Raw genomic sequence first — 27,886 nt, 5'->3', positions numbered from 1 at the left:
CTAGGGGTTTTGTCCTCTGAAGTTTCTGTTTTTCTGCGGTGCAGTTGAACTTCTCGTATGATTTGGAAAAGTCAGACGGCCTCCTGCTCCCACTTTATAGATGTGGAAACTGAGGCTCAAAGAGGGAAAGCCATTTCCTGGTCTCTTGGAACTGGGCGTGAGGGGACATGGCCCCGTGTCCCTTCCCTGTGGGTGGTTTGAGTTTGTCTTATGTCGCCCACCACCTGCCTTTCAGTAAAAACCACAATGAAAGATATTAGAAAATTTATTCGTTGTTTTCTTTTCCTTTGAAATAACACACACAGGCAAGAAGGGGGAGGCCCAGGATGGGTGGAGGGAGGTGGAAGCTGTGGGGGGCTCTCCAGTCCCCCAGATTCGAGGTCGTTTGTCACAGGCCCTCAGCAGGGTCCCCCAAGGAGCGGGGAGCAGGGGAGGGATGGGACCCCCAATTACCCTAAGCTCAGAACCCAATTATAAAGTGCATAAGACACGGAGCACTGGGCGGAGGGTAGGGCCTGGGGGTTGGGGCTGCTCCTCTGATAGAAAAATAGAACCTGGCATGGGTTTGGGAGTTTGGATTTATTATCATTTTTATTTTTTGCATAATTGGAGCCTTGGGCTCAGGGATAGACCGTCAGTGTAGACTTGCCCCTGGCTTTCAACTCTCTTTGAGGCCGGCTGGGGAGGGGCTGGCAGTGCTGGGGTGGTGTGGGGTGGGGGGTACCCCTAAATTTGTCCCTGGCCTCAGATTGCCTCCTTACCAGCCCCTGCGAGTGAGTGACCGGCTGCTTCAGGCGGACTCCAACTGCAGGGGTGATTTGCTGGTGAGACGGGGGCGTTGAGGCGGTTTGAGGGGGCGGTTTCCCCCGCGGGGCCTGGAGGTGCAGCCGTGCTGAGGAGGTGGGGGGGGTGGAGGGTGCGTGGGTGGTGGTGGGGGCCCAGCTGTCTGGAAATGAGCCGCGTCAGGGCTACTGGACAAACCCCGCGGGCGCTCTGGAACCACGAAGCCAAGACCTGGGCGTCCCCGCAGCCTCCCGAGACGGCGGGGCCCTGTGGTCTGGGCGCATCTGGCATTGGGGGTGCGTGGGACCCAGGATCCTGGGAGTGGGCTTTTGGGACCCAGGACTTGAACCCCACGCGGTGGAGGTCAGAAGCCGGGGGTTAAGCGGTGGGGACCCGGTGCCTGCAGTTATTGGGGTGGGACTTCTGTTGAGTGAGGTTTTAGGGCCGATGAAGGGGCGAAGGGATTTGGGATCCAGTGGATCCCACAGTGCCAGTGTTGGGCTCTTGTGCTTGAGGCTTCCAGAGCCAAAATCCAGTGTGGGTGGGAGCATGGGAACCTGGGATCCAGTAGTTGGGGGGGGGGGGGCGCGGTTTGAGGGTGTCGTGGCTGAAACGCAGGGGGCCGACAGGCAAAGCATAGGGACCTGGGATCCAGTGGGCGAGGTAAAGGAATCCAGGGATCCAGTGGTTGGGGCGAGGGGATCTGGGATCCAGCGACTGGGGTTTCTTGAGATCCGGGATCCAGTGGCAGAGCTTGGAGATCCAGGGCTCGAGGTGTGTGGGGGGGGCTGGGATCCAGTGCTGCCCTGGATCTCGTGCCTGAGGGAGCTGGGGCCTGGGGACAGGGGCTCCTGGGGTGGGGCTGGGGCGGCCTGGGATCTGCGAGCCGAGTTGTGCGGGGGACCAAGCAGCTAGAGCCCAGAGATCCGCAGGACCCAGCGAGCCGGGTAGGGAAATGTGGACCCAGCAGCCAGACATGGGGCGCAAGATCCGACGGTCTGGGGGGCCGGGGCCCCAAGGGTGCAAAGACTTGGATCTGGTGGCGAGGATAGCAGACTCGAGCTGCTGACGTGTGGGATCCAGGAGCCGAACAGGGGATCCAGTGCTGTGGGCGGGGGGTCTGGGATCCAGTGGTTGGGCTGTCAGTCTCCAGTGACCGAGGCCTGGGGGGTGCCGTGACAGGGGCAAGGGGTCCTGGGGCGGGGCGGGCCGTGGGCCCCTCACCTGGACGTGACCCCCAGGGCCTGCTTCATGTTCTCGTAGACCACATAGGAGATGCTCACGGCCGGGATAACCTTCATGAAGTTGGGGGCGATGCCCCGGTAGAGACCCCGCATACCTTCCTGGGACAGGATGTGCCGGAGCAGACCCAGCATGGAGAGCTGGGGGGCGCCCTCGACGGAGGCTGGGAGGGGGTGCGGGGCCAGGTAAGGCCAGAGGGTCCCTGTGCACGTCCCCCTCCCAATCCCCAAGCCAGGCCAGGGGGTGTTGCAGCAGGAGGGAAGAGGATCAGACTAACAGTGGGACCTACCACTCAGAGTCGGCATTCCGCTGGCCTTGGAACTAGCTGCCTACCTTTTCACCCCAATCCTGTGCTCATGAGTTTGGGGATGGTTGGAAACAGAGCACGTGTATGTGTGTGTGTGTGTGTGTCCAGAAATTTCCTTTGCCTGGAATTCGATTCTCTCCCTCTCCTCCCAGCTAACTCCTTAACTCCCAGCCATCTCCATTCCAAAGCCGCCTCTTCAGGGAAGCCCGCCCTGGTGCCCCGGTCTAAGCCAGGCTCATTCTCCTTTTCATTCAACCCTAAATGGATACTTAATTGTGGAATGATTTATTTAGCGTCTTTCTTCCCCTCCAACCTGTGAGCTCTAGGAGGGCTCGGGGGCACTGATAACATCCCCAGCGCAAATCACGGAACACGAAAGCTCAAATTCCCAAGGAAATGCCCCAAACTGATCCCCGGGGGAGAGCGGGAAGGAAAATGAAAAAGAACCCCATTGAAGAAAAAGAGAAAAAAAACACAACCAGCCTTGCCCTGCCAGGCTCACCCCTATTCCCAGCCGCCCCCTCCTCACTCCAACCCAGCCTTGCAAATTAGAAGCCCCGAGGTACCAGCCGGGAAACGCTAGACACCCGCCAGTCCCGCGGCCTCGCAGCGAAGATTGCTAGGGCGCTCTCCCGGTCTCCCCTGTGTCTGTTCTGTTTAATCTTCAGCTCCTTAGGGGTGAAGGACTCCCGCCCGCAATACCACCAGTGGGTAAACTGAGGCCCCGAGCCCCTCCCTCCCGCCCAGGCCTCACCTTGGGCCTGCATGCGGGTCCGGACCAGGGCCAGGGGGTAACTGGCTATCTGGCCGCAGGTGCTGGAGACGGTGCCGCAGGCCAGAAGCACGAGGATGCCCGGGTCTGCCGAGTCGTGGCTGTACTGCTGAAGCCACCGGTTCTTCAGCGTCTGGCAGGAGGGAAGGAGGGCTTGGGGTGGGTTGGGGGGTGGGGGACACCGGGACCCTGGCTTCGGAGGCTTCGCCGGCCACTCGGTACCCCACGACGGCCGAGACCAACAGAGCGCTTGGTATCTGCCAGGTGCTGCCTGAGCACCTTCCCGCATCCCCTGGCTGCATCCTCACCTTGACCCTTGGGGTCTGGAGAATAACGGCCTCCCCCTGCCGGTCCCTGGAGCCTGTGCACATGTTACCTTACCTGGCGGGCCCTGCAAAGGACATCTGAGACGGGACATTTATCCCAGAGTATTCAGGTGGGCCCAGGGTAAGCACAGGGGTCCTTTTAAGGGGAGCTGGGAGGGTCGGGGTCGGAGAAGACAACGACGGAAGCAGGGGTTGGAGAGAGAGACAGTGGAAGATGCTGCGCTGCGGGCACCGAGGCTGGAGGAAGGGGCCACAGGTCAAGGCGCCTAAGTGGTCTCTAGAAGCCGGACAAGGCACGCGTGACGATTAAGTTCACGCATCCGCTCGGCTAGGATGCAGTGTCCGTGTCTTTGGTCAAACACTGGCCCGGTTGTTGCCATCGGGCTAATTTGCAGACAGAGTTAGCGCCTACAACCGGGTGGCTTTAAGTGGCGATCGGCAACGCGGGCGGGCCTTTTCCAGGCATCGGGATGTGACAACAGCAAGAGACGGAGGGCTCCAGGGGCCTTACTGGAATTTCCAGCCCGCCAGCTTCCCCTAAGGAGTTACCACCGAGGGCGTCAGCGTCAGCTTGGCTGGAATTTCCAGCCTGTGGCCTGTCTGATGGAATTGGGATTGGCCACGATGGTGTGAGCCAATTCTTTGTTATAAATCTCTTTACATATCCATCGGTCTATCCAATCTATCCACCTATCCATTCAACCATCTAATCAGTATCTGTCCACCTGTCCATCACTCTGTGGGTCCATTCACCCATCCATCCATCCTTCCTTCCCTCTCCAAGCATCCATTCCTGCCTTCCCCCATCCACCTACCCACCCACCTGTCCTTCCTTCCATCCACCCACCCATCCTCCCATCCATCCCTGTCCAGCCATCCTTCCTTCCATCTACCCACCCTTCCTTCCATCATCCCTCTGTCCAGCCATCCATTCCTGCATCCCCCATCCCCACCTCCTGTCCATCCATTTCACCTGCTGGTTTTGTCTCTCTAGAGACCCCTGGCTGATACAGTACGGGAGTGGACTTTCCTCTAGCGCTTTTGGAAGGAAGGCAGCCCTGCCATCACCTTGATTTCATCCCAGTGAGACCCATGCCAGATTTCTGTTAGATAATGCATTTGTGTTGTTTCCAGATGCGAAGTTTGTGGTTGTTTGCTAAAGGGGTCATAGGAAACCCACCTGTGGCCGACACTGGGTGTCGTGTCCTTGCCCCTTGCCACTTCACTTCAAACCTGCTGACTTCAACTGCCCACCAAGAGGAGCCGGCGGGAAGCACTGGGGAATCCACATCCCCAGAAGCAACCTTCCAGCACGTTCTGCAGCCGGATTGGAGCTCCGGTAGGCCACAGTTGGAACCTGCTTTTGATAACTCCCTCTTTGTTGGCTGCCTTCCCTTCCCTCATTACCTCCCAAATAAACCACTTGCCCTCACATCCCTGTCGCGGGGTCTGCTTCTGGGAGAACTCATACTAAAACAAGTACTATTCCCTCCCCGCCCCGTTTTATAGATGAGAAACTGAGGCTAGGGGAAATTACTTGCCCCAAGCCACAAAGCAAATAAAGGTGAAAATTGGCATTCAGAGCCACATCTGAGTCCAGAGCTGTGCGCTTTCAGATTTCGGGGTGGCTAATCCCCTCTGAAGCCTTCCATAAAGACTTTGTAAGGACAGGACCTTGTTGTTGTTGTCGTTGTTTTTTTGCGTTGGGGCTAAGGCAATGCATTGGTTTCATTTACTCTGTCAGTTCTAATCTATTAGTAATGGCTGCCTGGATCTGCATGGAGAGGACCTCAGTGGGAAACGTTGCTGTGATTGATTAGTGATGTCTGATTTGGGCATGGCCTGGGCAGGGAGAGGCAAATATTTATCACTATTGCCTTTGCCATCTCAATAGCTTCCTTTTGTGTCTGGAGCAGCATTTGTCAGACAGGTCTTCCATGCGTTATTAAGAGCTGTTCTGGGAAGCGGACTTGGCCCAGTGGTTAGGGCGTCCGCCTACCACATGGGAGGTCCGCGGTTCAAACCCCGGGCCTCCTTGACCCGTGTGGAGCTGGCCCACGCGCAGTGCTGATGTGCGCAAGGAGTGCCCTGCCACGCAGGGGTGTCCCTGCATAGGGGAGCCCGACACGCGAAGAGTGAGCCCTGTAAGGAGAGCCACCCAGTGCGAAAGAAAATGCAGCCTGCCCAGGAATGGCACCGCACACACGGAGAGCTGACACAACAAAATGACGCAACAAAGAGAAACACAGATTCCCATGCTGCTGACAACAACAGAAGAGGACAAAGAAGAACATGCAGCAAATAGACACAGAGAATGGACAACTGGGGGGGGAAGGGGAGAGAAATAAATAAATCTTTTTAAAAAAAAGAGCTGTTCTCTTGAAAAGAGATTCTGATGATTGAATTAGTGTGACAAACACTAGCTAAAAAGAAAGTTAATAAACTACTGCAGGACTTCTCAGAGCCTTTAAGGGACTAACCTACATTTTGAAACTCCAAGAGGGTGCAGAGACTCCCAAACTTCTTAGACCTCTGAACTCCTTTATTTTGGTGAAGACTCTATTGATCAGGTTGCTTCTTATTTCTGCCCCAAATCTCAAGGGCTTCCTATTGCACTCAGGATAAACCCATCGAGTCACTGCTGACTCTTCTGATCCTGTCTTCTCTCCCGATTTCTCTCTAACCACTCAAGCCTTCCACTTTTCCAATAGGGCAAATGTGTTCCTGCCTCGGGACCTTTGCATGTGCCACGTGCTCTGCTTTCCTCACACCCCCTTCACATGGATACGCCACTCACAGCTCAGGCTTCAACTCCAGCGTCATCTCCTCAGAGGCCTTCCGGTAACCTCCCGCCCACGGCTACTTTTTTTTTTCTCCCCCACTGCTACTTTCCATGACACTTCCTGTTTCACTATCTTCTGGGAACTCAGAGGATCTGAAACTCTCTCATTGGCCGTAAGATATCTCATAGCCCGCTGGCGTAGGTACTCCAGGAGGCGGGGGCTGTGGCAGGCTTGCTCAGTGCTGCACCTGCAACAACTGGCACCGACCCTGGCACAGAATGGATGCTCAGTAACTACTTGCTGAATGAATGAATGAATGAACCAATGATGGCCTCGTCTCATTTGGCGGTATGTGTGCTGGGAGCTGGGAAGGCAAGAATGGCAAGCATGGAGTTTCTTGGATCAGGACGGGCTCCGTAATTTTCAGGGCCCAGTGCTAAATACAAACGGGGGGTGGGCACTCATCCAAAAATCAAGCGTCTCAAGATGGCAACAGCAGAGCGTTAGAATGAAGCACGGAGCCCTTCTGAGCCCGGGAAGGTCCTTCTGCAGGTATGAAGCTGGCCTTGTCTGGGCTATAAAGACATGGGGAGGGACTCCTCGGGCTGTGCTAACTGGTGATCCCACTGGGAGACGATAACAGCAATGGATGAGCCCCACCCCCCAAAGAGAAACAGCAAAACCTCCCCATTTCCTGCCCGTCCTGACAAAGGCCCCAGGAGCCTGGCACCGGGGATGGATCTGGCAGATGCTCAAAACGGGCAGGTCCGGGAGCAGATATCGGCCTGGAGAACCTCCGACACACATAGGGGCAGTCGGGGATCCCTGAGGTCCATCTTCGCCTGTTCCCACGTGAGCTAGGGTGGTCCCTGCCTTTCACGCTATCCTAAGCCCTGGGCAGACGCAGCTGCAAACGGGAGACGCTGGCAGGGGTCAGCGGAGGGGTTGGGGAGTCCAATGCTTCGAGGAATTCCCAAGGATTCTGGGGCGGTGGTGCTCCCTCACTCTGGGACAGCTCCTCCAGCAAAAGGAGGTCAGTTGACCCAGCCCCCCCCCCGCCCAGGGAAAGGGAGTGCTGTGGGCGAACCCCAGCGAGGAGAAGGGAGGGACAGAGGGACGGGCGGGCTGCTCACAGACCTCGTACACCGCCAGGTCGATGCCTGCGTAGGGGATGATGCCCAGCACATTGGGCAGGTAGCCGCGGTAGAAAGCGAGGGGCCCTTCCCTCTCCAGGATCCGCCTCGCGCAGTCCAGCAACCCCTTGTACTGGCCGGTCCGGCGCAGGGTCAGCCGTGTCTTCAGCACCTGGCGGGGGTGGGGGGACGTCCAGGGCAATGGCGATCTCCAGGAAAGGCATCCCTGGGAAAGCTAACCCCAGAGACCCACAGCATCGGGGAATAAAGACACCTAGAAATAGCTCCTAGAAGGAGACACGCTGAGAAGAGTTCGGTCTAAAACCCCTTACTTTAGAATCTTCTGCCACCCCTAAATCTCTACGTTACCAATGATTACGCCTACCAGAGTTGCCTGTGGCTGCCACTGCTAACTGTCCCCTGATGTTGTGTCCCCTTCTTCCTTAATGAGCCCTGACTTTTGGTGAGCACACAGCCACTGCGCATAAAGCCTCTACTCCTCAGCACGCCTAGGTGTGTGGCCACGTGACTAAGTCCTGGCCAATGAGATACGAGGAGAAGGTAAGTGTCACTTTCAGAAAGGGCCCTTGAAGGCATGGGGACATTCTCTCCTTTGTCTCATCTCCCTTCTTGCTGGCAGGAATGTGGATGGAATGGCCGGAGCACAAGCAGCCATCTCGGTCCATGAGGAGGAAGCCATCTATGGAGGTGGTGGAATGAGATAGAAGGAACTTGGGTCTCTCACACTATACCAGGCCTGAACTGCTCAGCCCCAGACTTCATCTACGTGCTCTGGGTTTTCTGTCACTTTCGGAATCCTAACTGCACAACCTGAAACTGAGACGGTTTCTCTGAAAACAGCAACACTCAGAAACGATTCCTTTAGGAACTGGTGTCCTGAAAAACCGGTATCTTTAGAAGAGGCATATCCATAAACACCTGGGCCCAAGGACCATCTTCCAAACAGTTATAATCAACACCATGGAAGCCATATCCAGTAAGGCCACACCCGGCACAGCAGGGCTGAAACACGCTATCATTGTAATCAGGGAGGGGCACGGTCACAATTTCAATGAATGCATAGCACACCCCAGAGTGGAAGGGTTATTGTGGACCCCCCCAATCCTGCCAGGGTCCCTCCTTCTCACCTCCATGGGGTAAATGATGGTTTGGGCTGTGGCTCCGGCCAGGGAGCCAGCCACGAAGCGCTCCTGCACGTGCAGCATCTCCTGCTGTCCCCGGATGGCCCGCTTTATCTAAGGGAGGGAGGCACAGGGGCGGGCAGGACCCCGGGGGTTGAACCTTCCTTGTCCACAGGCTCTGCCTGTCCTCCCAGCACCAGGCGGTGCATCCCCCAGTCCCAGGCCAAGCCTGCAGCCCCTGTGTCCAGCCCAGCTTCCCCACGCCAGGCCCGGCCCCCCGCCCCCCGCACCTGCCCCACCTGCTCATAGGCCATGAACTTGATGGCCGACTCGGGGGCAATCTTGAGGACGTTGATACCGTTGCCCCGCCAAAGGGAGCGGACGCCCCCCTCACGGATCATGCTCCGCAGGCCCCCCAGGATGTTCAGCCGGTTGGTCTTGGAGGCGTGGACCTGGGCAGGGAGACGAGGCGGCTTTGGGGTCCGCTCTTGCCTGGGGCGGGGGGAGGGGGGCGGTGGTGGCAGCGGGGCGGCCTTTCCGGGGCCCCTCACCTGCATGAAGACCTTGAGGCGGTCCAGGGGGGCTGTGCCGGTCCGCGACACGGCCCCTGCCACGGCGCCCGCCACCAGCTGCTTCCACCACATGCCCGTCAGCTTCTCCTGTTCTGAGAACTCGTCCGGCACAGTCAGGCACTCGCCAATGTCCAGGACCTGGGGACGCAGGGGCCGGGGATGTCATGCCATGGCAGGGGTGGGGAGATTGGACCTGGTCCTAAACAGGGGATCTAGGACACCCCAGAGAGACTGCCAGTGAATCTTGCTGGGAGAGCTTGGAGATCCCCCTTTACTGGGCTCCCCTGAAACTTCCAACCCAGCAGTGTCCCATATAGAGACCCTGACATCCCGTGGGCACTGCCACCAAATCCTGCCAAAGGATCTTACTCAAGCATCTGCCATGCCAAGATCCCTCCAGAGCCCACCAGACCCCTCCCAAGAAACCCCCACGTCTGGAATTGCAAAAATTTTCTGCTAGGACCTCACACCATCCACCAGAGATCTCCTTGTGGCAAGTCCCACCCGGGGAACATCCCCAATTAAGTTTACCTCTTTAGCCCCCAGCCAGGCACCCCCATGGGTCCCCCAGGGCAGAAGCCACAGAGGATCTCCCCAAGAGGATCTCACCAGATCCGGCGGAGGGATCCCCTCTAGATGTCCTCAACCAGGAACTGGCCATCTAGAGCCCTCCTCCCTCTAGTGGATTCCACTGGGCTCCCCGGAAGCCAGTGGCTTTCTAAGTGGTCTCTAACCACAGAATCCTTTACTCGGAGGCACAGAAATCTGGCAGAGGGGAGTTGTGTGTGTGACGCCCCATCTTGGAAACTCCTTTTTCCCTGCACCCCAACCTCCACCATCTACTCCTACAGCCCTGCAGTGAACATTCCTTGCAAATCTGAGAGCAAAGAACTCCCAGCACGGGTCCCCCACGCCTTCAAACTCAGAGAGAGGCAGAGAGAAGAACCTCGCCCCTCTGAGGCTCACAGCGGGCTCTTCCTTCTAGAATCCTGGGCCCAGCCCCCACCCCCATGCCCTGGGAAGACCAGAGCAAGGCAGGGAGGGCCCCAGGCTCCAGAGGGGAGGACAGGGAGGGGGACAGCCACTAGGCTGGGAAAGTCACCCCCCCACCTCACCGTGGAATGCTTCCAGAAATAGAGCACATCCTCCACGTTGTCCAGCGAGTGCAACAGGAAGTGGTCTCGCCATTCCTGCCAGTCAATCGTCATCGTGCCATCGCGGTCCATGCTGGGGGGGGTGGGGTTGGGACACAGGGTCAGTGCCTGGGGTCGGGGGGGGGGGTGCCTGGTAAGTGCTAGGGCGACATTCTACTAGGGGTTGCTTTGGGGCTACTTGCAGCTCTGGGCACTGAATACTCCATGGACTGTCCACTTGGATTTCTGCTAACAACCTCATCAGGGAGAGGATATCATTACGCTCGTTTTACAGAGGAGGAAGCTGAGGGCTGGCCCCGGATCTGCCTGACCCCAAACTGCTCAGCCACCCTCCCCAGGGACAGGGCCTGGGGCCCAGAGGCTCGAGGCGGTCCAGGTGTCACACAGCCCGAGATCCCAGGAATTCCAGCCCCCAGGTCCCCCAGCTCCTCACCTGTGCAGAATTTTCTCGGCCTGCTCCAGCGAGATGGAAATGCCCAGAGCTTGGAAACTCTGCTGAATCTCCAGGACGTCGATATGACCTGGGGAGGGGATTCGAGGAGGAGGTAGAGGCTGTGCAGGTGCGCCGAGAAGCAGGCCGGCATGGGAGGCGCACGGTCTACGCAAGGCCAGCCGATCCCGAAATCCGGGTGAGGTTTGAAGCAGGGCTGGGGGGAGAGGGGCCCCTGACTCACTGGGATCACAGATGTGGGATTGGGGCCACATTGGAGGGGCTACTGTTCTAGAACGACTCCTCAGGCCATAATGGGCGTCCCCATGCTATTGGGGATGGGTGGTCTCTGTCCTATGAGGAATCTAGAAGCAATGTAGGGGAGCTTTGTCCAAGGGTGCTAAGAGGGGGGTCCCGCCCCGCCCAGAAGGTAAAAGGAGGCATCATGGGCTGACTGAGGCTTGAACCACCTAGCTGGGGGTGGGGAGCGCTCCCAAAATAGCCTGTGAGTCATCGGGGAGAAGCGCCCTCCCCCTCCTCCTGGGGTTGCCAGTTCTGCCCCCATTGGCATCTCCCGGGCGCCCACGGCCCCGGCCTCGGCCCCGGGGCCGGCCTCACCGTCCTGGTTCCGGTCCAAGCTGTGGAACATAAGCAGCAGGCGCTGCTCCCGCTCCTGCAGGTAGCGAGTAAACTCCTCCAGGTCGAAGCCACCATCCGCATCCGCGTCGCCTCCTGGGGAGACGCCCTGGCCGTGGGGAAGGGGACAGAGGGGGCTCCGGAAGGCTGCTTTCCGACCGGGGCGGGGGTGGTTTCCCACCACTAGCCATCTGCCTCGGGAACCCAGAAACAACTCCTCGTCCCCCAGTGCCCTGTATCAGGGGACAGCAACCCCACCCCCGCCCCCGCCCCCCCACTTCTCAGCAAGAGACCCAAGGCCACAGCGGGCCTGGGGAGTGGGCAGCGCTTGTCCAGTCTTCCTGGTGAGACGCCACGAGGTCAAGGAACTTGGTCAAGGTCACAGAGCCGGCAAGTGGCAGCCTGGGGTTCCTGTCTCTAAAACCAGCCCCTCTGAGCCATCTCTTAGAAAAACCTGCCCACAACGGCAGGCTCAGGAGCTTGCGTTAGAGAAGCTCCAGGCAGCGTGGGGTGCGGCGGATACAGGCTGAGTAGCCAAGGGCCTCTGCGCTCCCATCTGTAGCGTGGGAGGGTGGACTGGAGGTCCTGGGACTGGGCATCTGGGGCCACAGGTGTGGAAGACACCTGCGTGGCCCAGGAGGGTGTGTGTGTCTGTGGGAGGAGAGTGCCAGCCTTCGTAGCTGCATTCCCAGCTCGGGGGTAGCCTCAGACAGGATTGGGGCTCTGGCTGGGGCAGCCTGGGGCATTGAGCCAAGACCTGGACATGGCAGGTGAGGGAATGGAAACCAAGCCTGGGAGAGCAGTGGGTCCCCAGAAGGCCTGGAGGAAGCTATGGAGGGTGTGACTTCTGTGCAGACAGTCCGGAGGGGTCTGTCTGGTGGTGGGACAGGAAAGCAGACCCCTGCCCCATTTCTTGGCAAACCTCCCCAGGGGGTTTTGATCCCCGAGCCGCAGGCCTGGGTGGCTCTGGCTTGAGCCCCATCACTAGGCCCAGACACGCGTGGGCAGGGGAAAGGGGACAGGCACTGCCCAGGCTGGACCCAGGTCCCCAAGTCCGGCCACAGGCAGCCCCTGGCGGCTCGGGGTGCTCCATTCAGCTGCTCGGGTTACCAGGAGCCGCCCGGGGAGGGGTTCCCGGCAGGGGGTACCTGGTGGGCGCCGCGGTCCGGGTCGCCCCCGCCCAGCCGGGCCAGTCCCTGGCGCAACTCGTGCACGTCCACGCGGCCATCCTTGTTACTGTCCAGCTCCTCAAAGAGGCGACCCCAGCGCTGCCGTCGCTCCGCATCGCCCGGGCCCCCCCGCATGGCGCCCGCCCGGGGTGGGGGGAGGGGAGGCCCGGTGGCGGCGGCCTCAGTGGGGGCTTCGCGGCTCCCCCTCCCCCCAGGAGCCCCGCAGGGCCAGCTCCGCGGCCACAGCCACCCAAGCCTCGGCGCTGCCCGCCTGGCACCCGCACTCGCAGGAGGCGGTGGCTGCTAGCCGTTGCCGCCCGCGCCAGAACTTTCGTCGCCTGCCAGCCCCGCATTGGGGGAAGGGGGCCGGGGGCGGAGCTGGGGGGGGTGGGGAAGGATGTCTGGGATGCTGAGTATTGTACTGCCGAGGGGGCCTCAGGGTTCCTCCCGGGAAGAGGGGCCAGGGAGATCAGTGGTCCCAGAGTTCTGCCTTTGGGTGCCTCAGTTTACCCTCTTGCCCCTTCCCACAGCGGGCGAAGTAGGGGGATGTCAGAGACTGGGTCTCGTAATTCCTTTCCACCAGACCTCCCCCCTCGACTAATCTCCTTCAAAAACTAAAGTTCTGGCCTTTCCCAGATGTTCGCAAGAACCCCGCGCCATCTAGTCCTCCATCTGACCTCCCGCTCGTGTCGCCTTCCCAACTCGGCCACAGAAACAGAAGATCAAAACGCGGCGCGCGCGCTCAAGCCCATCCTCTCGCCCGCGCGACTGCTTTCCAGGTCCCTCTCAGCCCAGGAAACGGAAGATCAACGCGCGGCGCGGCTGCAAAGCCGCCTTCCTATTGGCCAGAGCCGCCTGGGCTGCGCCCGCCCGCCTGCCTTCGCCCTCCCCTCTAGGCGGCGCCTCCCTGCTGACCCTTGGCTGGCTCCTGCCCCTGGGCCCAGCGGCCGGCCAGGCAGTCTTAAAGGGGCCGCGGCCTGGTGCGGAAGCCGGGCTGACTGCCCTCTGCAGACCGACCTGGGGCGGGGTGGGCCTCAGTGTCCTGGGCCCTGCTGCGGAAGAGGACCGGGTGGCTGAGCGCTGGAGGCGGGTCCCCTGTCGGTCGCGCTCGCTGCACCTGCCGCATGTCCCGCCCACTAGTTTCAGGCGCAGTTACTCAACTCGCCATTAGGGGGAGGGGAGGCAGAAGCACTTGACAGCAAATAATAGCAATAGCTCACATTTATTGAGGGCGCTACGCATGCCAAGCCTTTTACTCACATCTCGTGTCGTCCTCGCCCAAACCCTATAAGGTCCGTGATACTGGCATTCCCGCTTTACAGATGAGGGGACAGGATCAAGGGGGTGAAGCCGCCTTCCCCAGTCCAAGTGCCCGGTAAAGGACAAAGCAGGGATTCAATCAGACCTGGGACTCTTCACCACCCTCCTCCCCCTCCACCCTAGAAGAGTCAAGTTGTTTCCTCCTTCTTCACTCCGGAGTCCCCACAAGAGGGTCGTCTTGTTATCATCTTCTTTTATCTAAATACGGCTGTGAGGCCACATTTGACTCCCGGCTCCTGCCCAGACAGGTGTGCTCCAAACAGTTGTGTCCCAAGCGGAGGAACCTCTATAGAGGGTCCCCAGCAGATGTTCCACTCACAGGTGGTCCTTGGAAGTGTCCTACCACATGGGGAGGGGGTACAGATGTTTTTTCTTGGGGATGTCCCAGACTGGTGTTTCTTCACAGACACCTTCCTGGCAGGTGGTCCTCATATTAACCTCTTGTCTTGCTATCCCCTCCCAGATGTGCTTCAAGGTAAGTGTGCCTCTTGCAGATGTTCAGTCTTCCTTTCACTTGAGCGCACTTCTAGGCAGGTGAGTCCTTTCGCCTCACAGGTGCATTCCTCAACAGGTGTTTCCCCACGCAGGAGTGCATTATACCATCCCCTCCCCCATACGGGGATGTTGTAATGCATGTATCCATGTAACTGGGTCTCATATAGGAGTGCTTCCATGCAGGTGTGTCTCATACAGGTGTTTTTCATACGAGCGGGCTCCCACACAGAAATTTCTCATACAAGTGTTCATTTCATTGGGGTAGCCATGCAGATGCGTTTCCCAAGCAGGTGCACCCCACACGACCGTTCTTCACTCAGGTGTTGCCATGCCGGTGTATTCTAGAGATGTTTTCCGTACAGGTATGCTTCCATTCTGCTCTACCCCCATGTAGATGCGGTGTCAGTGCAGATGCACCGCATAGCTGTTCTTTTTACAGGTGAACATCCATGCAGGTGTGATCTATACAGATTTGCCTCCCCCATCGGTGTGTACCCCAGAGGTGATCTTTCCATTAAGGGCTTCCCATCCGCGTGTGCCTCCGGCAGGAGTGCCTCAAACACTGGTGTCTCAACGCTTTTCTGCAGGTGTGCCCACTATACAGGTGTGACAGCCCTCTTACACCTGTGCGCTTCCGCCCCTTTCCACCTCGCCGGGTGCCGGCCTGGAGCTCCCGTTACAGGTGCGCCCGCGGTGCGGCTCCGCCCCTCACCTGGCCCCGCCCCCTCAGCTAGGCTCAGGTGCACCGGCCGGAAGTGCGCTCCCCTCCCAGGTGAGTGACTAAACTTTCCGGGTCACGTGAGCGGGCGGAGCCGGCTGGAGTCTTACCCAGCGACCGACTGACGGACCGAGGGTTCGAGCGACGGATCGGAATCGGGAAGCTGGACAAGGTCGAAGACGCCCGGGCCAGGTAGGGCGACGAGATGCGCGGCTCGGCCCGGCGCCCTCTTCCCCGCGCCGGTCCGGGAACGCGCGGCCCCAAGTTAATCTTTAATCTCTGACCTCCGGCGGCGGGGCGGGACTCCGGGATGTCCTGGCCCTCCTGTCGCCCCTCCCAGGGACCTGCGTCCAGAGCCAGCCCTTTCCCCCACGCCCCGGCCTGTCTCCTCCTTCGCCCCCAGGTGCCCGGTCGCCGGGACCCCCGACCCGAGATGCGGTAGGAACGGCGCGCCCGAGAAGCCGCGTCCCTGAGGCCACCCACCCGCCGCCCGGCCCATGGCGAGCCCCGGCTTGGGGCTGCTCCTGGCGCTCGGCCTGTCCCTGCTGCCCGCCCGCCGGCGCCAGGCCTGGGGTCAAAGTAGGTATCGGCCGGGGGCGGGGGGAGGTGGGCTCTCTGGGCAGAGGAGCCCAAAGCTCCTGGGACTCCGCTGGAGGCGGAGCTCGAAAGCACCGGGTGCCCGGGGCTTCGAAGAGAGTCGAGAATTGGGGGGCGGGAGGTCCTCCAGGGTCAGGGCTGGGGCTTTGGAATTTCTAGTTCCTTCCTCGGAAGGTGGGAGCTGGTCTCTTGGAGGAGGTGCAATTGTAGGCCGCGGGGCAGGACTCCCCAGAGGGAGTTGGGAGTCCGGGGGACTGTTGCCCAGCCTCGGTGTTAGCCGAGGTGTCCGGGGGAGGCCCTCCCGGGACCCCCGATCCCAGGTGACAAGGCTTGGCCGGCCACCGGTGTGGATTTTAGTTTCGGGAGCCTGGGGGGAGGTGTGAGTCAGACGCTCCCGGCCGAAGGCAGGATCCGCCCAGATCCCAGAGGGCCCTAGGGCTGGAGAGGTGGGGGGCTGGGCTTCAGGTTTAGGGGCTCTGATAGTAAGCCCCCCACACTCTGCGGCAAACACCATGGACCCATCCCTCCCTGCTCAGCTCTGCCGGGCTGGGGGCGGCTCGGCCAGCCCAAACACCCATGCCAGCCCTCACCTACTTGCACCCAAATTCTCCACCTGCAGGAGTGAAGACAGGAGGGGAAACATTTCACTGTGCCTTGCTGGGGTGGGATGCCCAGGGAAGGTGCAGTTTGGGCTGAGATGGGAAGAAAAGAAGGGGATTCATATATATTTTGCACTCCCTGCCCCCCCCAGCAACGAGCCCCACTGAAATACCTGGAAACAGCACCGTCACACCCACCCACCCTGGCTCTGATGGGGGCCTGGTGAGTTGGGGGCATACCTGGGAAGAGGGCAGGCAGGGAGCTACAGGTGGCAGGTCGGTGGTGGTGGTGGGAGGGCAGCTGGAGAGCCCCAAATGTGGGGATCAAAAGCCCCAGCCTGGGGAGACCGGCAGTCCCATGAAGGGGGGGGGGCAGGGGGTTGGGTGTGATGGCAGGGGGATTGGGTTGCGCGTCAGAGGCCTCTCAGGCAGGGGGGAGCCCCGGATGTGGCAGGTATGTGGGTGGCAGCCCAGATGTGACAGGTGGGAGAATCTGGACGCTCCAGGCAAGACAGCTCAGGACCGGGAACCCTGGGTGGGAGGTGTCGGGATTGGGGGTGGTGAGCCCGCCCGATGCCCGTCAGCCCGAGATCCTGGCGGGTCACACCTGTCCCCTCTCCTGCAGTCCCAGGAGGGCCTCACCGCCATCATCGTGGTCTTCTCCATCCTGGCCGTCCTGCTCCTGGCCGTGGGCCTGGCGCTGGCGGTGCGGAAGCTGCGCGAGAAGCGGCAGACGGAGGGCACCTACCGGCCCAGCAGCGAGGAGCAGGTGGGTGCCCGGGCGCCGCCGCCCCCCAACCTCAAGCTGCCCCCCGAGGAGCGGCTCATCTGAACCCCGGGAGCCATGGCCGCTGCTGTTGAGGACTGCCTGGCGTGCACCCTGCATCCGTCACTGACCAGCCCCTGACACCTCGGGAGGACTTGGTGTGGGGGGGCGGGGCTGGCAGGGCACCCCCTGATGGGCTCTGTGCAGCATGCCGCCTCTGCTTGAAGCTGCGTGGAGCTGGAGGGGCCCGGGCCGAGGGTCCATCTCCTGCTTACTGCGCCATCTTCCCTGACGTCTGTCCCCCAGCCCTATAGCGCCCCTCTCCTTTCCTTGCAGTTGTCCCATGCAGCTGAGGTCCAGGCCCCCCAGGACTCGAAGGAGAAGGTGCAGGGCTGCCTGCCCATCTAGGCTCCCTGGCCCAGCCTGGCCTCTTCCTTGTTTTGTGACCTCGGGGCCCGGCAGAGCCCTCTGGGGCCGTCTAGACTCACCAGTTTTAAGACTACAAGGGTTGAAGACGCTGAAAATTTCTGCCCCTGAGGGCAAGGGAAGGTGGGGTTGCTTTTTTTTTTAAATTGATAGCTATAATAAAACCTTATTTTTTTTTTTTTTTTGAGCTGGCCAGGGGCAGGAATTAATTCTGATCGAGGAGACAAAGGCAGGGCTCTAGGGTCCAGTTGGGAAGTTTATAGGGGCTGGGAGGCTGCCCCAGGAGAAGCAGTGGGATGGGTGGGAGTATGAAAGAGAGAGAAAGATCCAGATAAACTCACCCGGAAAAACTGGCTTTGGGCTCTTGTGGCTTTACTGAGGAACTGGACAACTTCAGAGAGCCTCAGCCCTCAAAACATTTCTTCAGCTCAGCTACTCTGAGCTGGCTCTTGGCCTGGGGTTCCTGCCAGCTGCTGGGGGGTGCAGCTGGGGATTTGGGGGTCTCCAGGGCCTCGAGGGGCTGGAGATGAGCAGGCTGTGCCGGCGGGACCCAGGAAGACCGGGCTCCGGGGTTCTCGGGGGGACCGGAATCGGAGGAAGCCTCAGTGGGCTGAGTCAGGCAGGCGATATCGGGGCGGGACTTTGTGGGGCTCAGACACTGGCTTTCTGGAGGGCTGGGCTGGGTAGCGTCTGTGGCGAGCGGGGAGCAGGGGCTCTCCCAGGCTCTGGGATCTTCGGCTGCCTTTGGGAGAGGGGAGAGACGTAGGACGGGCGGCTGGGGCTCTGGGAGAGAAGAGGTGGGGTCCCCGAGGCAGCTCGGGTCCTCGGAAGCTGGTGAAGGCTGGGATGGCGAGGTGCTCTCTTGGTTGGCGTCGGTGGGCAGATGGGAACCGGGATTCTCAGAGGCGTCCGTGGCATCGGAGGGCTGGGGCGCTTGCAGAGATGGCAGGTCAGTGGGCAGGGAGAGGGGCTGGGGTTCTGGCATTGTCTCGTCGCCTGTCTGCCATCGAGGTCTCCCTGGTACGGCGAGCTGCGGGGGTGTGGAGAAGCCAGGTGAGCTGGGGGTGGGGTAGGGGAGTGGGCTAGTGGGAGGGGCACGTCCGGGACGAGGGGGGATTTCTCACCAGGCTGAAGCAGTCGTCCGGGTTCCCTCGGTGACAACAGTCCAGGCTCTGGCTTGGCCGCAGGCTGCCTGCGTGCTTGGCGCCGACGCTCAGGCTGTCGAGAATCTCGCTCAGCAGGTCCAGCTCTTCCCCAGACTCCAGGAAGCTGTTGTCCAGGGTGTCCTCTGCCCAAGGGCTCCCGGCAGTCTCGGGGCTCAGAGGGGGCGTCCTGGGGGGGGAGGGGGAGCCGCCTCTGGGATCTGCCTGAGACCCGCCCGGCGTTTGGGGTCTGGCCTCCGGCTTCCAGCCCAGAGCCTTACCTCTCCGCTGGCGGCTCAGAAGGTTCCTTTTCCAGCCTGAATCTCCTGCTCGGGCGAAGAGGCCGGTTCTGCAAGAGCGGGTGGGGGAGGAGGAGCTGCAATGTCAGGGAATTGGGCCTTTCTTTCTGGAGGAGGGTCTTAAGGGAATATCTGGTAATTCCAGGCCTGCGTGTGTGTTGGGGTGGGCGGGGTCCGTCTTACCTGCCCAAAGTGTTGGGTGATGGGCAGGCGCTGTTGCAGGCGATCTGAGCGGCTGGTGAGGCTGGGGGTCCTTAGGGAGCCCCCCCTCTGCAGACAAGACAGCCCATCCTAGGGGGAGGGGGGGATGGATGATCCAGGAACCCCTCTCCCACCGCCCCCAAGCCCCCGGCCCTTGGCCTTTTACCTTGTACATCAGAAGATTCTGCATCCCTTTCAAGCCACTCTTGGCCTATGGAGAAGCCCAGAGAGAATTAGGTTCAGGGTGATTTGACCCCATGCACTTTGAGAGCTAAGCCCTCTGTCCCCTGGGACAGCTGTGGCCTCTCCGTCTTGCTGTTCTGTCCATTTCTGTGTCACAAACTTGCTCACAACCCCCTAAGCATCCCCTGAGAAGTCAGCACCAACTCTGCTCCCTTTCTGGATGAAATAACCCCCAGGTCTAGCAGAGCATGGCAGAAACAGAACATTCCAAAAGGTGCCTGTGTCTAAAAGCTGAGAGAAGCGGAATAACCCAATGGGAAGTTTAGAGCTGCAGAAGTTGGCCCCGTCGGGAGGAAAATAAAAAACCAAAGCCCAAGTTCAAAAGCAGGGATTGTAATAGCTGGGGGACAAAAGATAATCCACCTAGGAATCTCCTGATTGTGAATTTTCACTAGAAAAGATCCCGAGGAAAAAAACACAGATGGTAAAATGTAAAATAAGTGGGGAGAATTGCTCATGGGTTCGATGCCCGGAGGGTTCTGATAAGAAATGTTTGAACTTGAAACGTCCGTGGGGTCAGGATGTCCTGTGTCCCCACCTCCCCCCCTTGTCACCCCAGCAAATGTGATCTGTCCAGCTCAGTCCAGCCTCACCGAACGGTACATGTTCCTCACGGCCGGCTGGGTTTTGGCCTTGACGGAGTGCAGGAGGGCACCGCCACCTTTCTGGAGAGACAAAACACCTGGGGAGGGAGCCCTGGGCCCCTGAGGTCCCCCCAGGGCTGGACCCCAGACCCTGCTGCCCCCCTCTAGGCTGTGGGATACCAGACAAGCCCCCCCACCCCGAGTCTCCATGTCTTCCTCTGTATAAATGAGGTACTGATGGCCTACCTGGGGATGGATGTGGGATTAAATTAATAACCAGCCTTTAACTAGCGTTTGGTGCTCATTACCTTGAGGTTGTCTGCCCAGAGCTGGTAAGAGCGGAGGATGCCTGGGATGAGAAGGGGTCGAGGTCATGGCCGGCAGGGTGAGAGGTTGGGGGGTGCCGGTGGGGCCTCCCCAGCGGATCTCGGGGCTCACCTGAGGAGGTCCCACTGCAGGTGATTTCCTGCTCAAAGGGATCCGAGAAGCCTTCCCCCAGATTGAGCTTCTCCAGGCGCCCTTCGATGAACTGGGGGTGGGGGAGAGGTCGGAAGGTAGAGGCAGGGCTGCCACAGGTACATCGGAATGCACGGACCCAGGAGCCATCCCTGCCCCACCCCCAGGACCCCACCTTGGAAGGCCAGAGTTCCACTCCGCGCATGCCCCCGCTTCTCTCCCACCCCCAACAGTTAAGACCCTTCCTCGGAAACCAGGCCCTGGCCCTCACAGGGACCCAACCCGGACACCCCCTTCCTCAGTGACCCCGGAGCAGGTCCACTGCCGCCTTCAGGGACCCGAGGAGCCAGCCCCTCCCTGGAGGACTCTGGAGGACCCCTTCTCCCAGGAACCCGGGAGTCCTCCCCTCTGCCCCCTCCCCCAGTGTTCCTAGGAGCCCGGGGGTTCGAACCCACCTCCCCTCCCATAACCCCTCCAGGAAGGGGAGTGGGCAGTCTGGATCACCCCCCCACCCCACCCCCACCCCCCGACTCAGGCTTCCCGGAAGTTCAGGGACTCAGGCATTTGCAACCCCTCCCCCCTCCCCCACCCCAAAGGGATCTACATGTATAGGTCTCGCCCCCAGTAACCCTGGAATCCAAGCCCACCCTTTCAGACGCCCAGGAGTCGGGGCCACCCATCTTTAGGACCCAAGAAGAGTGGGGGACACTCCCGAATCCCTCGCTCCTGCCCTCCCCGTAGGAACCCTAGGCCCCGCCCCCAGGGACGCAGGAGTCCGCCCAGCGCCTCTCCGCCGCCTGGCCCCACCCCCTGGCCCCCAGAGCCCGCCCCGTCCCGCCCCCAGGAGCCGCCTCCAGCCCCTCCCCTCCGGCCCGCCCCCAGGGCCCTGCCGCACCTGTTTGAACAGCTGCAGGTGCACAGCCCGCCGGTGGAAGGCTTGCAGGGGCGCCCCGGGCTTCTGAGCCAAAAAGGTTTCCTCGCTGAAGGTCACGGGCTGGCCCTGGAAGGGGGATCCGCGTCCTGAGCTCCCCGCGGCTCTCCGCCCCGCCCCCCCAGCTGCCGTCGTCATTCTACCATCCATCCCCGTAACCAACACTGACTGAGCGCCTGCTGTGTACCTGGCCCTGCGGGCCGCGGGGAAAGGAGCTGGGCTTTTCCCCAGAGGGAGGTGGGAGCCCTGGAGGGCTGTGGGCAGAGGGACCCGCCCTGACTCGGGGGCTCATAGACGCCCTCTGGCGGCTGCGGGGAGGACAGACGGTGGGGGTCGCGGGCGGGAGGTGGCGGGCCAGTACAGAGGTCCAGGTGGGCGGTGGGTTTCCGGACCAGGTGGAGGCAGCGGAGGGGGGAGACGTGGGCGGATTGGGGATGTGCGTTAAAGGCGAAGCCCTCAAGAACGTCAGATGCTCCAAATGCTCCCGGAACCCCCCAAGTTTTTATAGAATAGTTGTGAAAGATGGGGGAGGGGAGAGGCGGGACTTGAGAGCCAGCAGACGAGGGGTCAGGACCCCGCCTGCGACACTCACCCGCGGGGGCACTTCGCCAAGCCTCGGCTGCCTCGTGTGAAATGGGACCATCGTAGAACCCATCCCATAATATTGCCGTGAGCAGTGAACGAGACGCCTAGCGGTTACCGAGCGCTCGCTCTGGGGCGAGGTACGATTCCAAGCGCTCTGCGCCTGCGGGCTCACTGACGCGCACGACCCTCTGGGGCGGGTCCCAGGGGATCCCATTTTACAGGTGCGCAAACGGAGGCACTGTGCTTTAGGGACCCGTGGCGCCTCTGCCCCGCCCCGGCCCCGCGGCGCCCCCGCTGCTCACCGGGCTGCAGACAAGCGCGTCCCGGTACCCTCCGAAGAGCAGGGCCTGGGCTTTGAGGAAGAGACGCGACACCGCTTCCCCGGGGGTGAGCGCGGCCTTCCTTAGCCGCAGCCTCAGCAGGGACACCTGGAGGCGGAGTGGGAGGGTGGCGGTGGGCGCGTGTGGGGGCTTCCTGCGGCAGGAGGGCGGGGGGGGGGGTGTGACCGCGTGACTGACCACGTCCGGGGGCAGCGCCTGCACGTCGTCGAAGGGCGTCTCCAAGGTATTGGAGTCCACGTTCATCATCACCACGTCCTCCAGTGCTTTGTCCCGCACTCTCTGCGGGGCAAGGGGGCGGCCGCTCAGAACGCGGGGAGCCCCGGCGGGGGATACCTAGGGATGGAAAGCAGGGGGGACCCCGCCGTCCCACCGCGCCTCCACTCACCTCCGCGAGACTGGCGTGCACTCCGATCAGGTAAGGCATGGGCGCGCTGCGGGCCGAGGGCGGGGCTGTCACGCAGGCACCGCCCCCGGCCCCCCGGGTCCCGCCCCTCCCCAGCCCCTTCCTCACCAGCAGTAGTCCAGCAGGTGCGGGGGCAGCGTGGGAATCAGCACATGCTCCCAGCGCATGGGGTACAAGAGCGCGCAGGAGGCGTAGACGCACGAGGTCAGCTGGGGGTGGGTGGGGGTCTGTGGAGTCAGGGCCTGGACCCCCAGCTTCAAGGACGGCCGCTCTCCCGCGTCCCCATTTTCTGCCCTCCTCCCCCTAACACCCATTACGGGATAAGGGGCGAAAACTCAGACCCCCTTTAGGAACCAGGCGGGAGAATTTAATGCTCAGCCCTCACTGGTCCCACCCACAAAGAGGCGGAGCTAGGGCCCAGCCGCTCTGAGCCCGCCTCCTAGGGGGTGGAGCCCCTGGCCCCGCCCCCTGTGGGCGGAGCTAGAGTTTAGCGCTCCTGGAGGCGGAGCAATTCCCTGCCATAGGGGGTGGAGCCAGGGCTATAGACCAAAGAGGAGGAGCTACAGAGCAGCCTTCGCTGAGCCCGCCCCATAGAGGTGGAGTCAGGAGTTCATTCGCCCTGGAGCTCCAAGGGGGCGGAGCCTGGACATTGTCCTTAGGTCTCCAGCCATGGGAGGCTAAGGATTCGCCCCCCGTTGCCCCGCCCCAGGGGCGGAGCCAGGCACAGGCCCCGCCCTGGAGGCCCCGCCCTCACCGTGCTGAGCTTGCTGGCGGTGAGCAGGACCCTTCGCTCCGCTAGCAGCGCGGCGAACAGCCCCACGATGTTCTCGTCGGTTACCGCCACCACCAGCTCCGTCAGGTTCCTCTGGGGAGCAGAGGGACACACTGGGCGCGGACGGATGCCAGCTGGCCCCGCCCGGGGTTCGCGACGTCTTTCCGCATCCCCCACTGTGAGCACCCCCCTCCCCAAATCCCTACTCACATTCTCAGGGATGGATGGCAGGCGGCCGGAGTCGGGGGCCACGAAGCAAGAAAGCTAGTGGGGGGATTGGCGGAGGAGCCGGGTCAGTCAGGGAGCTGGCTTCACCTGAGTCCCCAATCTTTCAGGGTCCCCCCGCCCCGCTCACCGGCTGGCTGTTCCCGGGGGCAGGGGGCAGGGCACACTGCGTGCTGGAGATCTTCACTCCGCCGCCCTGGGGAAGAGGTGTAGCTGTGGGGTCGTCCTGGCGGGGGCGCGGGCTCCGCGTCCACCTGCGCCTCCAGGCCTGGGGTTGGGGGCTACTCACTAGCTCCAGCGCCATGGAGACCTGGGCCCCCGGCAGGGGTTGCTGCAGCAGATCCAGAAGAAGTTCCTCGGCCTCCGACACCTGCATTGGGGTGGGTGGGTTCAGGCTGGGTGGGCGTTCTGAGAGGGGCTGGGGACCCCGGGGATGGGGGGGATGCGGCTCTGGGACTCTGGCTGGTCTCACTTGGTTTTGGGCCAGGAGATCCCCGACGTTGTTGAGCAGCTTGTAGAACACCTCGAACCATGGCAGGCGGCTGCGGGGTGAGGAGGGGGGGCTCTGTGAAGTGTCCCCAGGCCCTGTGACCCACCCCAGCCCCTGCCCCCCTGCCCCACACCTGAGGATGCAGAGACAACTCTGGGCGCCAGCCCGCAGGCGGCAGAAACCAAACCTGCGGTTGCCAGCCAGGTCCGTGAGGGCGAAGGTGAAGTGCTGGACGGCGGGACTGGGGGGCTCCCTGGAGGGGGGAAGGCTCTCAGAGAGATCCCGCAGCCCAGTGCCCAGCCTCCCCCCAGCAATGCCCCTAGTATTGTGTTGGGACCTGGGAGTCTAGGTGTCAGGGTCCCTTGGATTCTGGGTTCCTGGGTGTTAGGGTCCCTGGGGGTCTGAGTTTCTGGGTGTTTGAGTCCCTGGGGATCTGGGTATTTGGGTGTCCAAGTCCCTAGGTTGCTATGTATCTGAGTGTCTGGGTCCCTGGGTGCCTGAGTCTCTGGGTGTGTCTGGGTGTCTGGGTCCCTGGGTTCTGGGTCTCTGGGGTATTTGGGTGTCCGAGTCCCTGGGTATCTGGGTCCCGGGGTCCCTGGGCATCTGGGTGTCTGGGTATCTAGGGCTCTGGGTCCCTGGGTGTCTGAGCACCTGGGTATCTGGGTGTCTGAGTCCCTGGGTATCTGGGTCCTTGGGTATTTGGATATCTGGGTGTCTGAGTCTCTGTGTTTTGGGGTCCCGGGGTCCCTGGGTGTCTGGGTGTCTGAGTCTCTGGGTTTTTGGGTCCTGGGGTCCCTGGGCATCTGGGTGTCTGGGCACCTGGATCCCTGGGTGTTTGAGTCTCGGGGTCCCCAGGTGGTCTGACTCCCTGGGTCCCAGGAATCCCCACTCCCTTCCTTACCTTTCCACATCGAAAGGGAAGCAGAATTTGGGCACCATTTGCATAGCCTCCTGGGGGTGGAGAGAAGCACAGACTGCTTGGCCACTCAGGTTGAGCCTCCACCCCCAGCCCAGGCCCCACTCCCCCCAGATGGCCTGGCCCTGGCCTGGGCAGCGAGGAGCCAGCCTCCATACCTGATCCCTGAAGTCTGGGGGGAACTGCCACAGGATGGGGGGATCTGTAGGGAGGGCGGGTCCCTAAGTCCAGAGCACCCCTCCGGCCCTCCCTCCACCATCTGGGGCCCCCAACTCACCCTCTTGCAGGGAGGCGGGGCAGGCTGCTTGGAAGAACCAATCAAACACGGCAGGGGGGTCCCCTCTGTGGAAGGTGGAAGGGCTTCGTTGGTCCACGGACCTGCTCCTCCGCGTGTGTGGTTGCCATGCTCGCGGGTGCGCGTGAATGACTCCACGGGTCGGCGGAGGAGAGCGCGTGCTTGCGCGAGGCTGGGCGCGCAGCAGCGTCGATTGCGCGTGCGCGATGGTGCAGAGTCGTGCGCGCGAGGGAGGGCGCGTGTGAACGAGCGGGCAAGCTGGTGAGCCAGCCGTTGTGCGCGTGCGTTTGTGAGTCCGGCTGGGGTCTGCCTGAAAGTTCAGTGCCCGCCGGGTGAGTGTGTGGTTGAGGAAGTGTGAGGTTGTGTGCCTGCGTGCCTGGCTGGGTGCTGCTGGAAATCAAGACCCTGCCTGTGTGTCTCTGTGTGAGTCTCTGTGGGGCTCCCACACTTCTCATTGGCTTTCCACAGTGAGGGCAGGGCAGGATATCCTGGTGTTGTAAGTTCTACAATCTCTGCCTTCTGCCCCTGCCCCCCCCACACTGCCCAGGGTGAGCCCCAGAGATGGGGAGAGGAGGCTGGGGACAAACTATACATGCTCTGCCCCATCACGTTCCACACACACAGTCCCTGACCTGGGGTCCCCCAGCACCTCACGCTGAATACAATCGCAGATACAACTGCGCACTCACCTGGGCCCCTCCAGCACCCCCATCCGGCTGGCCCCCCCAAAGCCCGGCTCACCATCACTCCGACACACCAAGAGGCACACACACCCGGGGATTCTCACACTCAGAGTGACACGGAGCGGGGAGAGAGGAGGCGCAGAGAGGATCGGAGCACAGCTGAGTCCACGGTGAAGCCACCTGCCCTCGGCCCCCGTGGGTCACGCTCCCTCCGGGCCCTGCTGCCCTTTGCCCCCGCCCGGCCCGGGTTGGAATCTTGGTCCGGAGGCTGGGGGGAGGGGGGCACTCTTACTGGACTGTGGATCCCATGGTCCCTGCAGAGCCGGCCCCCGGCTGGGCCCTCGCCCCGGGGGGTCCTGGGGTCCTGTGCAGGCGCAGGGCTGGGCCCAGGGCCGGCTCAGCTTCCTGTGTGGCTGAGAGAGGAAGTTTAACGGGTGACGTCCCCAGAGGGAGGCCCCAGCCCCCACCCGCCGCGAGAGACCCAGGCATCCTGGCTCCCAGCCCGCCCCGGGATGGGTAGGCAGGAGGGGGTACAGGCGTGGAGGCCGGGACCCCCGGGCCCATCCTGCCTGGCTGGACCGTGTCTGAGCTCCGCCAGCACACACCCGGGCCCAGATCCCTCCGTCCCCACCCTGTGGCAGCCAAGGATTCGCAGTCTGCCTCCAACTGCTTCCCCTTTCTTCAGTTCTTCTCCCGGCCCTCGGTCCCCTCGTTCTGGCCTGGCCGTTTGCTGCAGGACCACCAGAGGGAGCCAGCCCAGAGAGTGGACAGGGAGAGTACAGGGACAGACAGACGGACAACGGCCACACACGTGGCCAGGGCAGGCACTGGGACTCAAATACAGCCAGAACATGGCACAGACAGACAGGGGGACACACAGTGCCCAGGGCAGGCACTGGGACTCAGATAGGGCCAGAGCATGGCACAGCCAGACAGGCAGACAGATACACATAGCCAGGGCAGGCACTGGGACTCAGATACGGCCAGGACATGGCACAGACACACAGCCAGGGCAGGCACTGGGACTCAGATAGGGCCAGAGCATGGCACAGACAGACAGGCAGACAGATACACATAGCCAGGGCAGGTACTGGGACTCAGATAAGGCCAGGACATGGCACAGACAGACAGACACACACACATGACCAGGGCAGGCACTGGGACTCAGATACGGCCAGGACATGGCACAGACAGACACACACAAACACACTGAGAGACCCAGCCACCCAGGCTACAGCTGACTCCCCAAAGCAGAGATACCGGCTGAGAAGGACACACGGGTGGACAGATGCAGTCCCGTTGACGGATGCAGGGACACGCAGGCCCACTGTCAGGCACACAGACAGATACAGATGGGCACACTTACGGGGAAAAGCGCCTCGTACTCACGGTCATACGGACACACAGAATCAGATCCCCCCGCTGCAGACCCGGCTCGCCCACCCACACTAGGAGGGACCAGACACAAACCCCACGAGTGCACTGACACCCCTCCACCCCTCCACTCGGCCCCCGGGACCCCGAGACATGCCAGACCCGCGGACTCATACAAACGCACACCCCCAACATCTTGCAGGAAACTGAGGAAGGGAGAGAAGAATTCCCCCCCACCCCCCACCCCCCACTTCTAAAATCCCTGGCAGGGACACAGGTGGACGAGGGTGATCAGAGCTCAGGGGCTCCTTTCTCCTCGCGGGAAGCTGGGTCTGAGGGTCTGCAGCATCCTTGGGACATCCCCCTCTCCTCTCACGCCCTTGGACCTTGCAGCAGTTTGGTAGTGTTTGTGAACTCCAAAAATAGATACTGGATTATGTTTGTAAACCGCTCTGTTGCTCTGGGGCATGAGATTGTGTTATCGTCAGAGGTTTCACTTTTACTTGATCAAATCATGGTTAGGGCTTTGAGTGGGCCATGCCTGTAGGATGTGGAGTCCCCGCCCCCTTGGTGGGT

The 27,886-nt window shown here is 61.5% G+C and overlaps 3 protein-coding genes across 5 annotated transcripts; 1 reads left to right on the top strand and 2 right to left on the bottom strand.

Annotated features, from left to right (window-relative positions):
- Nucleotides 1–249: 249 nt before the first annotated feature.
- SLC25A23 (solute carrier family 25 member 23) lies at nt 250–13,486 on the bottom strand. Of its 2 annotated transcripts, none has more exons than XM_071209993.1 (11): nt 13,467–13,486; nt 11,263–11,389; nt 10,648–10,735; nt 10,176–10,287; nt 9,040–9,198; nt 8,788–8,940; nt 8,495–8,602; nt 7,351–7,518; nt 3,087–3,237; nt 2,008–2,188; nt 250–1,903 (listed from the first exon to the last, which is right to left on the bottom strand). In XM_071209993.1, the coding sequence occupies exons 2-11, from the start codon at nt 11,291–11,293 to the stop codon at nt 1,222–1,224; spliced, it is 1,833 nt and encodes a 610-aa protein (XP_071066094.1). In that variant the 5' UTR covers nt 11,294–11,389; nt 13,467–13,486; the 3' UTR covers nt 250–1,221. The 2 variants fall into 2 exon arrangements, with proteins under 2 accessions (XP_071066094.1, XP_058137972.1); XM_058281989.1 differs by lacking the exon at nt 13,467–13,486 and adding an exon at nt 12,429–12,584.
- Nucleotides 12,719–17,557, top strand: CRB3 (crumbs cell polarity complex component 3). The gene is made up of 6 exons (XM_012522233.4): nt 12,719–14,626; nt 14,704–15,174; nt 15,386–15,561; nt 16,331–16,401; nt 16,804–16,947; nt 17,281–17,557. The coding sequence occupies exons 3-6, from the start codon at nt 15,480–15,482 to the stop codon at nt 17,350–17,352; spliced, it is 369 nt and encodes a 122-aa protein (XP_012377687.1). The 5' UTR covers nt 12,719–14,626; nt 14,704–15,174; nt 15,386–15,479; the 3' UTR covers nt 17,353–17,557.
- A 168-nt stretch (nt 17,558–17,725) lies between these two features.
- DENND1C (DENN domain containing 1C) lies at nt 17,726–26,610 on the bottom strand. Of its 2 annotated transcripts, none has more exons than XM_058281987.2 (23): nt 26,229–26,610; nt 25,236–25,300; nt 25,117–25,160; nt 24,944–24,993; nt 24,176–24,295; nt 24,025–24,094; nt 23,842–23,922; nt 23,683–23,748; nt 23,538–23,591; nt 23,310–23,420; nt 22,664–22,764; nt 22,538–22,583; nt 22,330–22,431; nt 22,114–22,239; nt 21,191–21,295; nt 20,278–20,368; nt 20,148–20,188; nt 19,849–19,920; nt 19,179–19,223; nt 18,995–19,102; nt 18,794–18,861; nt 18,495–18,702; nt 17,726–18,400 (listed from the first exon to the last, which is right to left on the bottom strand). In XM_058281987.2, the coding sequence occupies exons 1-23, from the start codon at nt 26,498–26,500 to the stop codon at nt 17,774–17,776; spliced, it is 2,673 nt and encodes an 890-aa protein (XP_058137970.1). In that variant the 5' UTR covers nt 26,501–26,610; the 3' UTR covers nt 17,726–17,773. The 2 variants fall into 2 exon arrangements, with proteins under 2 accessions (XP_058137970.1, XP_058137971.1); XM_058281988.2 differs by having other exon boundaries at nt 24,230–24,295.
- Between the last annotated feature and the right edge of the window lie 1,276 nt (nt 26,611–27,886).

Source organism: Dasypus novemcinctus, chromosome 19 (assembly GCF_030445035.2).
Source record: "Dasypus novemcinctus isolate mDasNov1 chromosome 19, mDasNov1.1.hap2, whole genome shotgun sequence".
In the NCBI taxonomy this organism is placed as follows: Eukaryota; Metazoa; Chordata; class Mammalia; order Cingulata; family Dasypodidae; genus Dasypus; species Dasypus novemcinctus.
The sequence above is the reverse complement of the archived record's forward strand: the minus strand, read 5'-3'. Positions and strand labels throughout refer to the sequence as shown.

Coding starts and splice junctions, on each gene's coding strand:
- SLC25A23 (XM_058281989.1), bottom strand. CDS start 12,584: ATGCGGGGGGGCCCGGGCGATGCGGAGCGACGGCAGCGCTGGGGTCGC. Junction 10,288..10,647: donor GCCGAGAAAATTCTGCACAG/GTGAGGAGCTGG, acceptor CACCCCCCCCAG/CATGGACCGCGATGGCACGA. Junction 7,519..8,494: donor CCATCATTTACCCCATGGAG/GTGAGAAGGAGG, acceptor CACCCCCGCCAG/GTGCTGAAGACACGGCTGAC.
- CRB3 (XM_012522233.4), top strand. CDS start 15,480: ATGGCGAGCCCCGGCTTGGGGCTGCTCCTGGCGCTCGGCCTGTCCCTG. Junction 15,562..16,330: donor GCGCCAGGCCTGGGGTCAAA/GTAGGTATCGGC, acceptor TGCCCCCCCCAG/CAACGAGCCCCACTGAAATA. Junction 16,948..17,280: donor GGCCCAGCAGCGAGGAGCAG/GTGGGTGCCCGG, acceptor CTTTCCTTGCAG/TTGTCCCATGCAGCTGAGGT.
- DENND1C (XM_058281987.2), bottom strand. CDS start 26,500: ATGGGCCCGGGGGTCCCGGCCTCCACGCCTGTACCCCCTCCTGCCTAC. Junction 23,592..23,682: donor CCCCCGGGAACAGCCAGCCG/GTGAGCGGGGCG, acceptor TCCCCCCACTAG/CTTTCTTGCTTCGTGGCCCC. Junction 22,584..22,663: donor CACCTGCTGGACTACTGCTG/GTGAGGAAGGGG, acceptor CTCGGCCCGCAG/CGCGCCCATGCCTTACCTGA.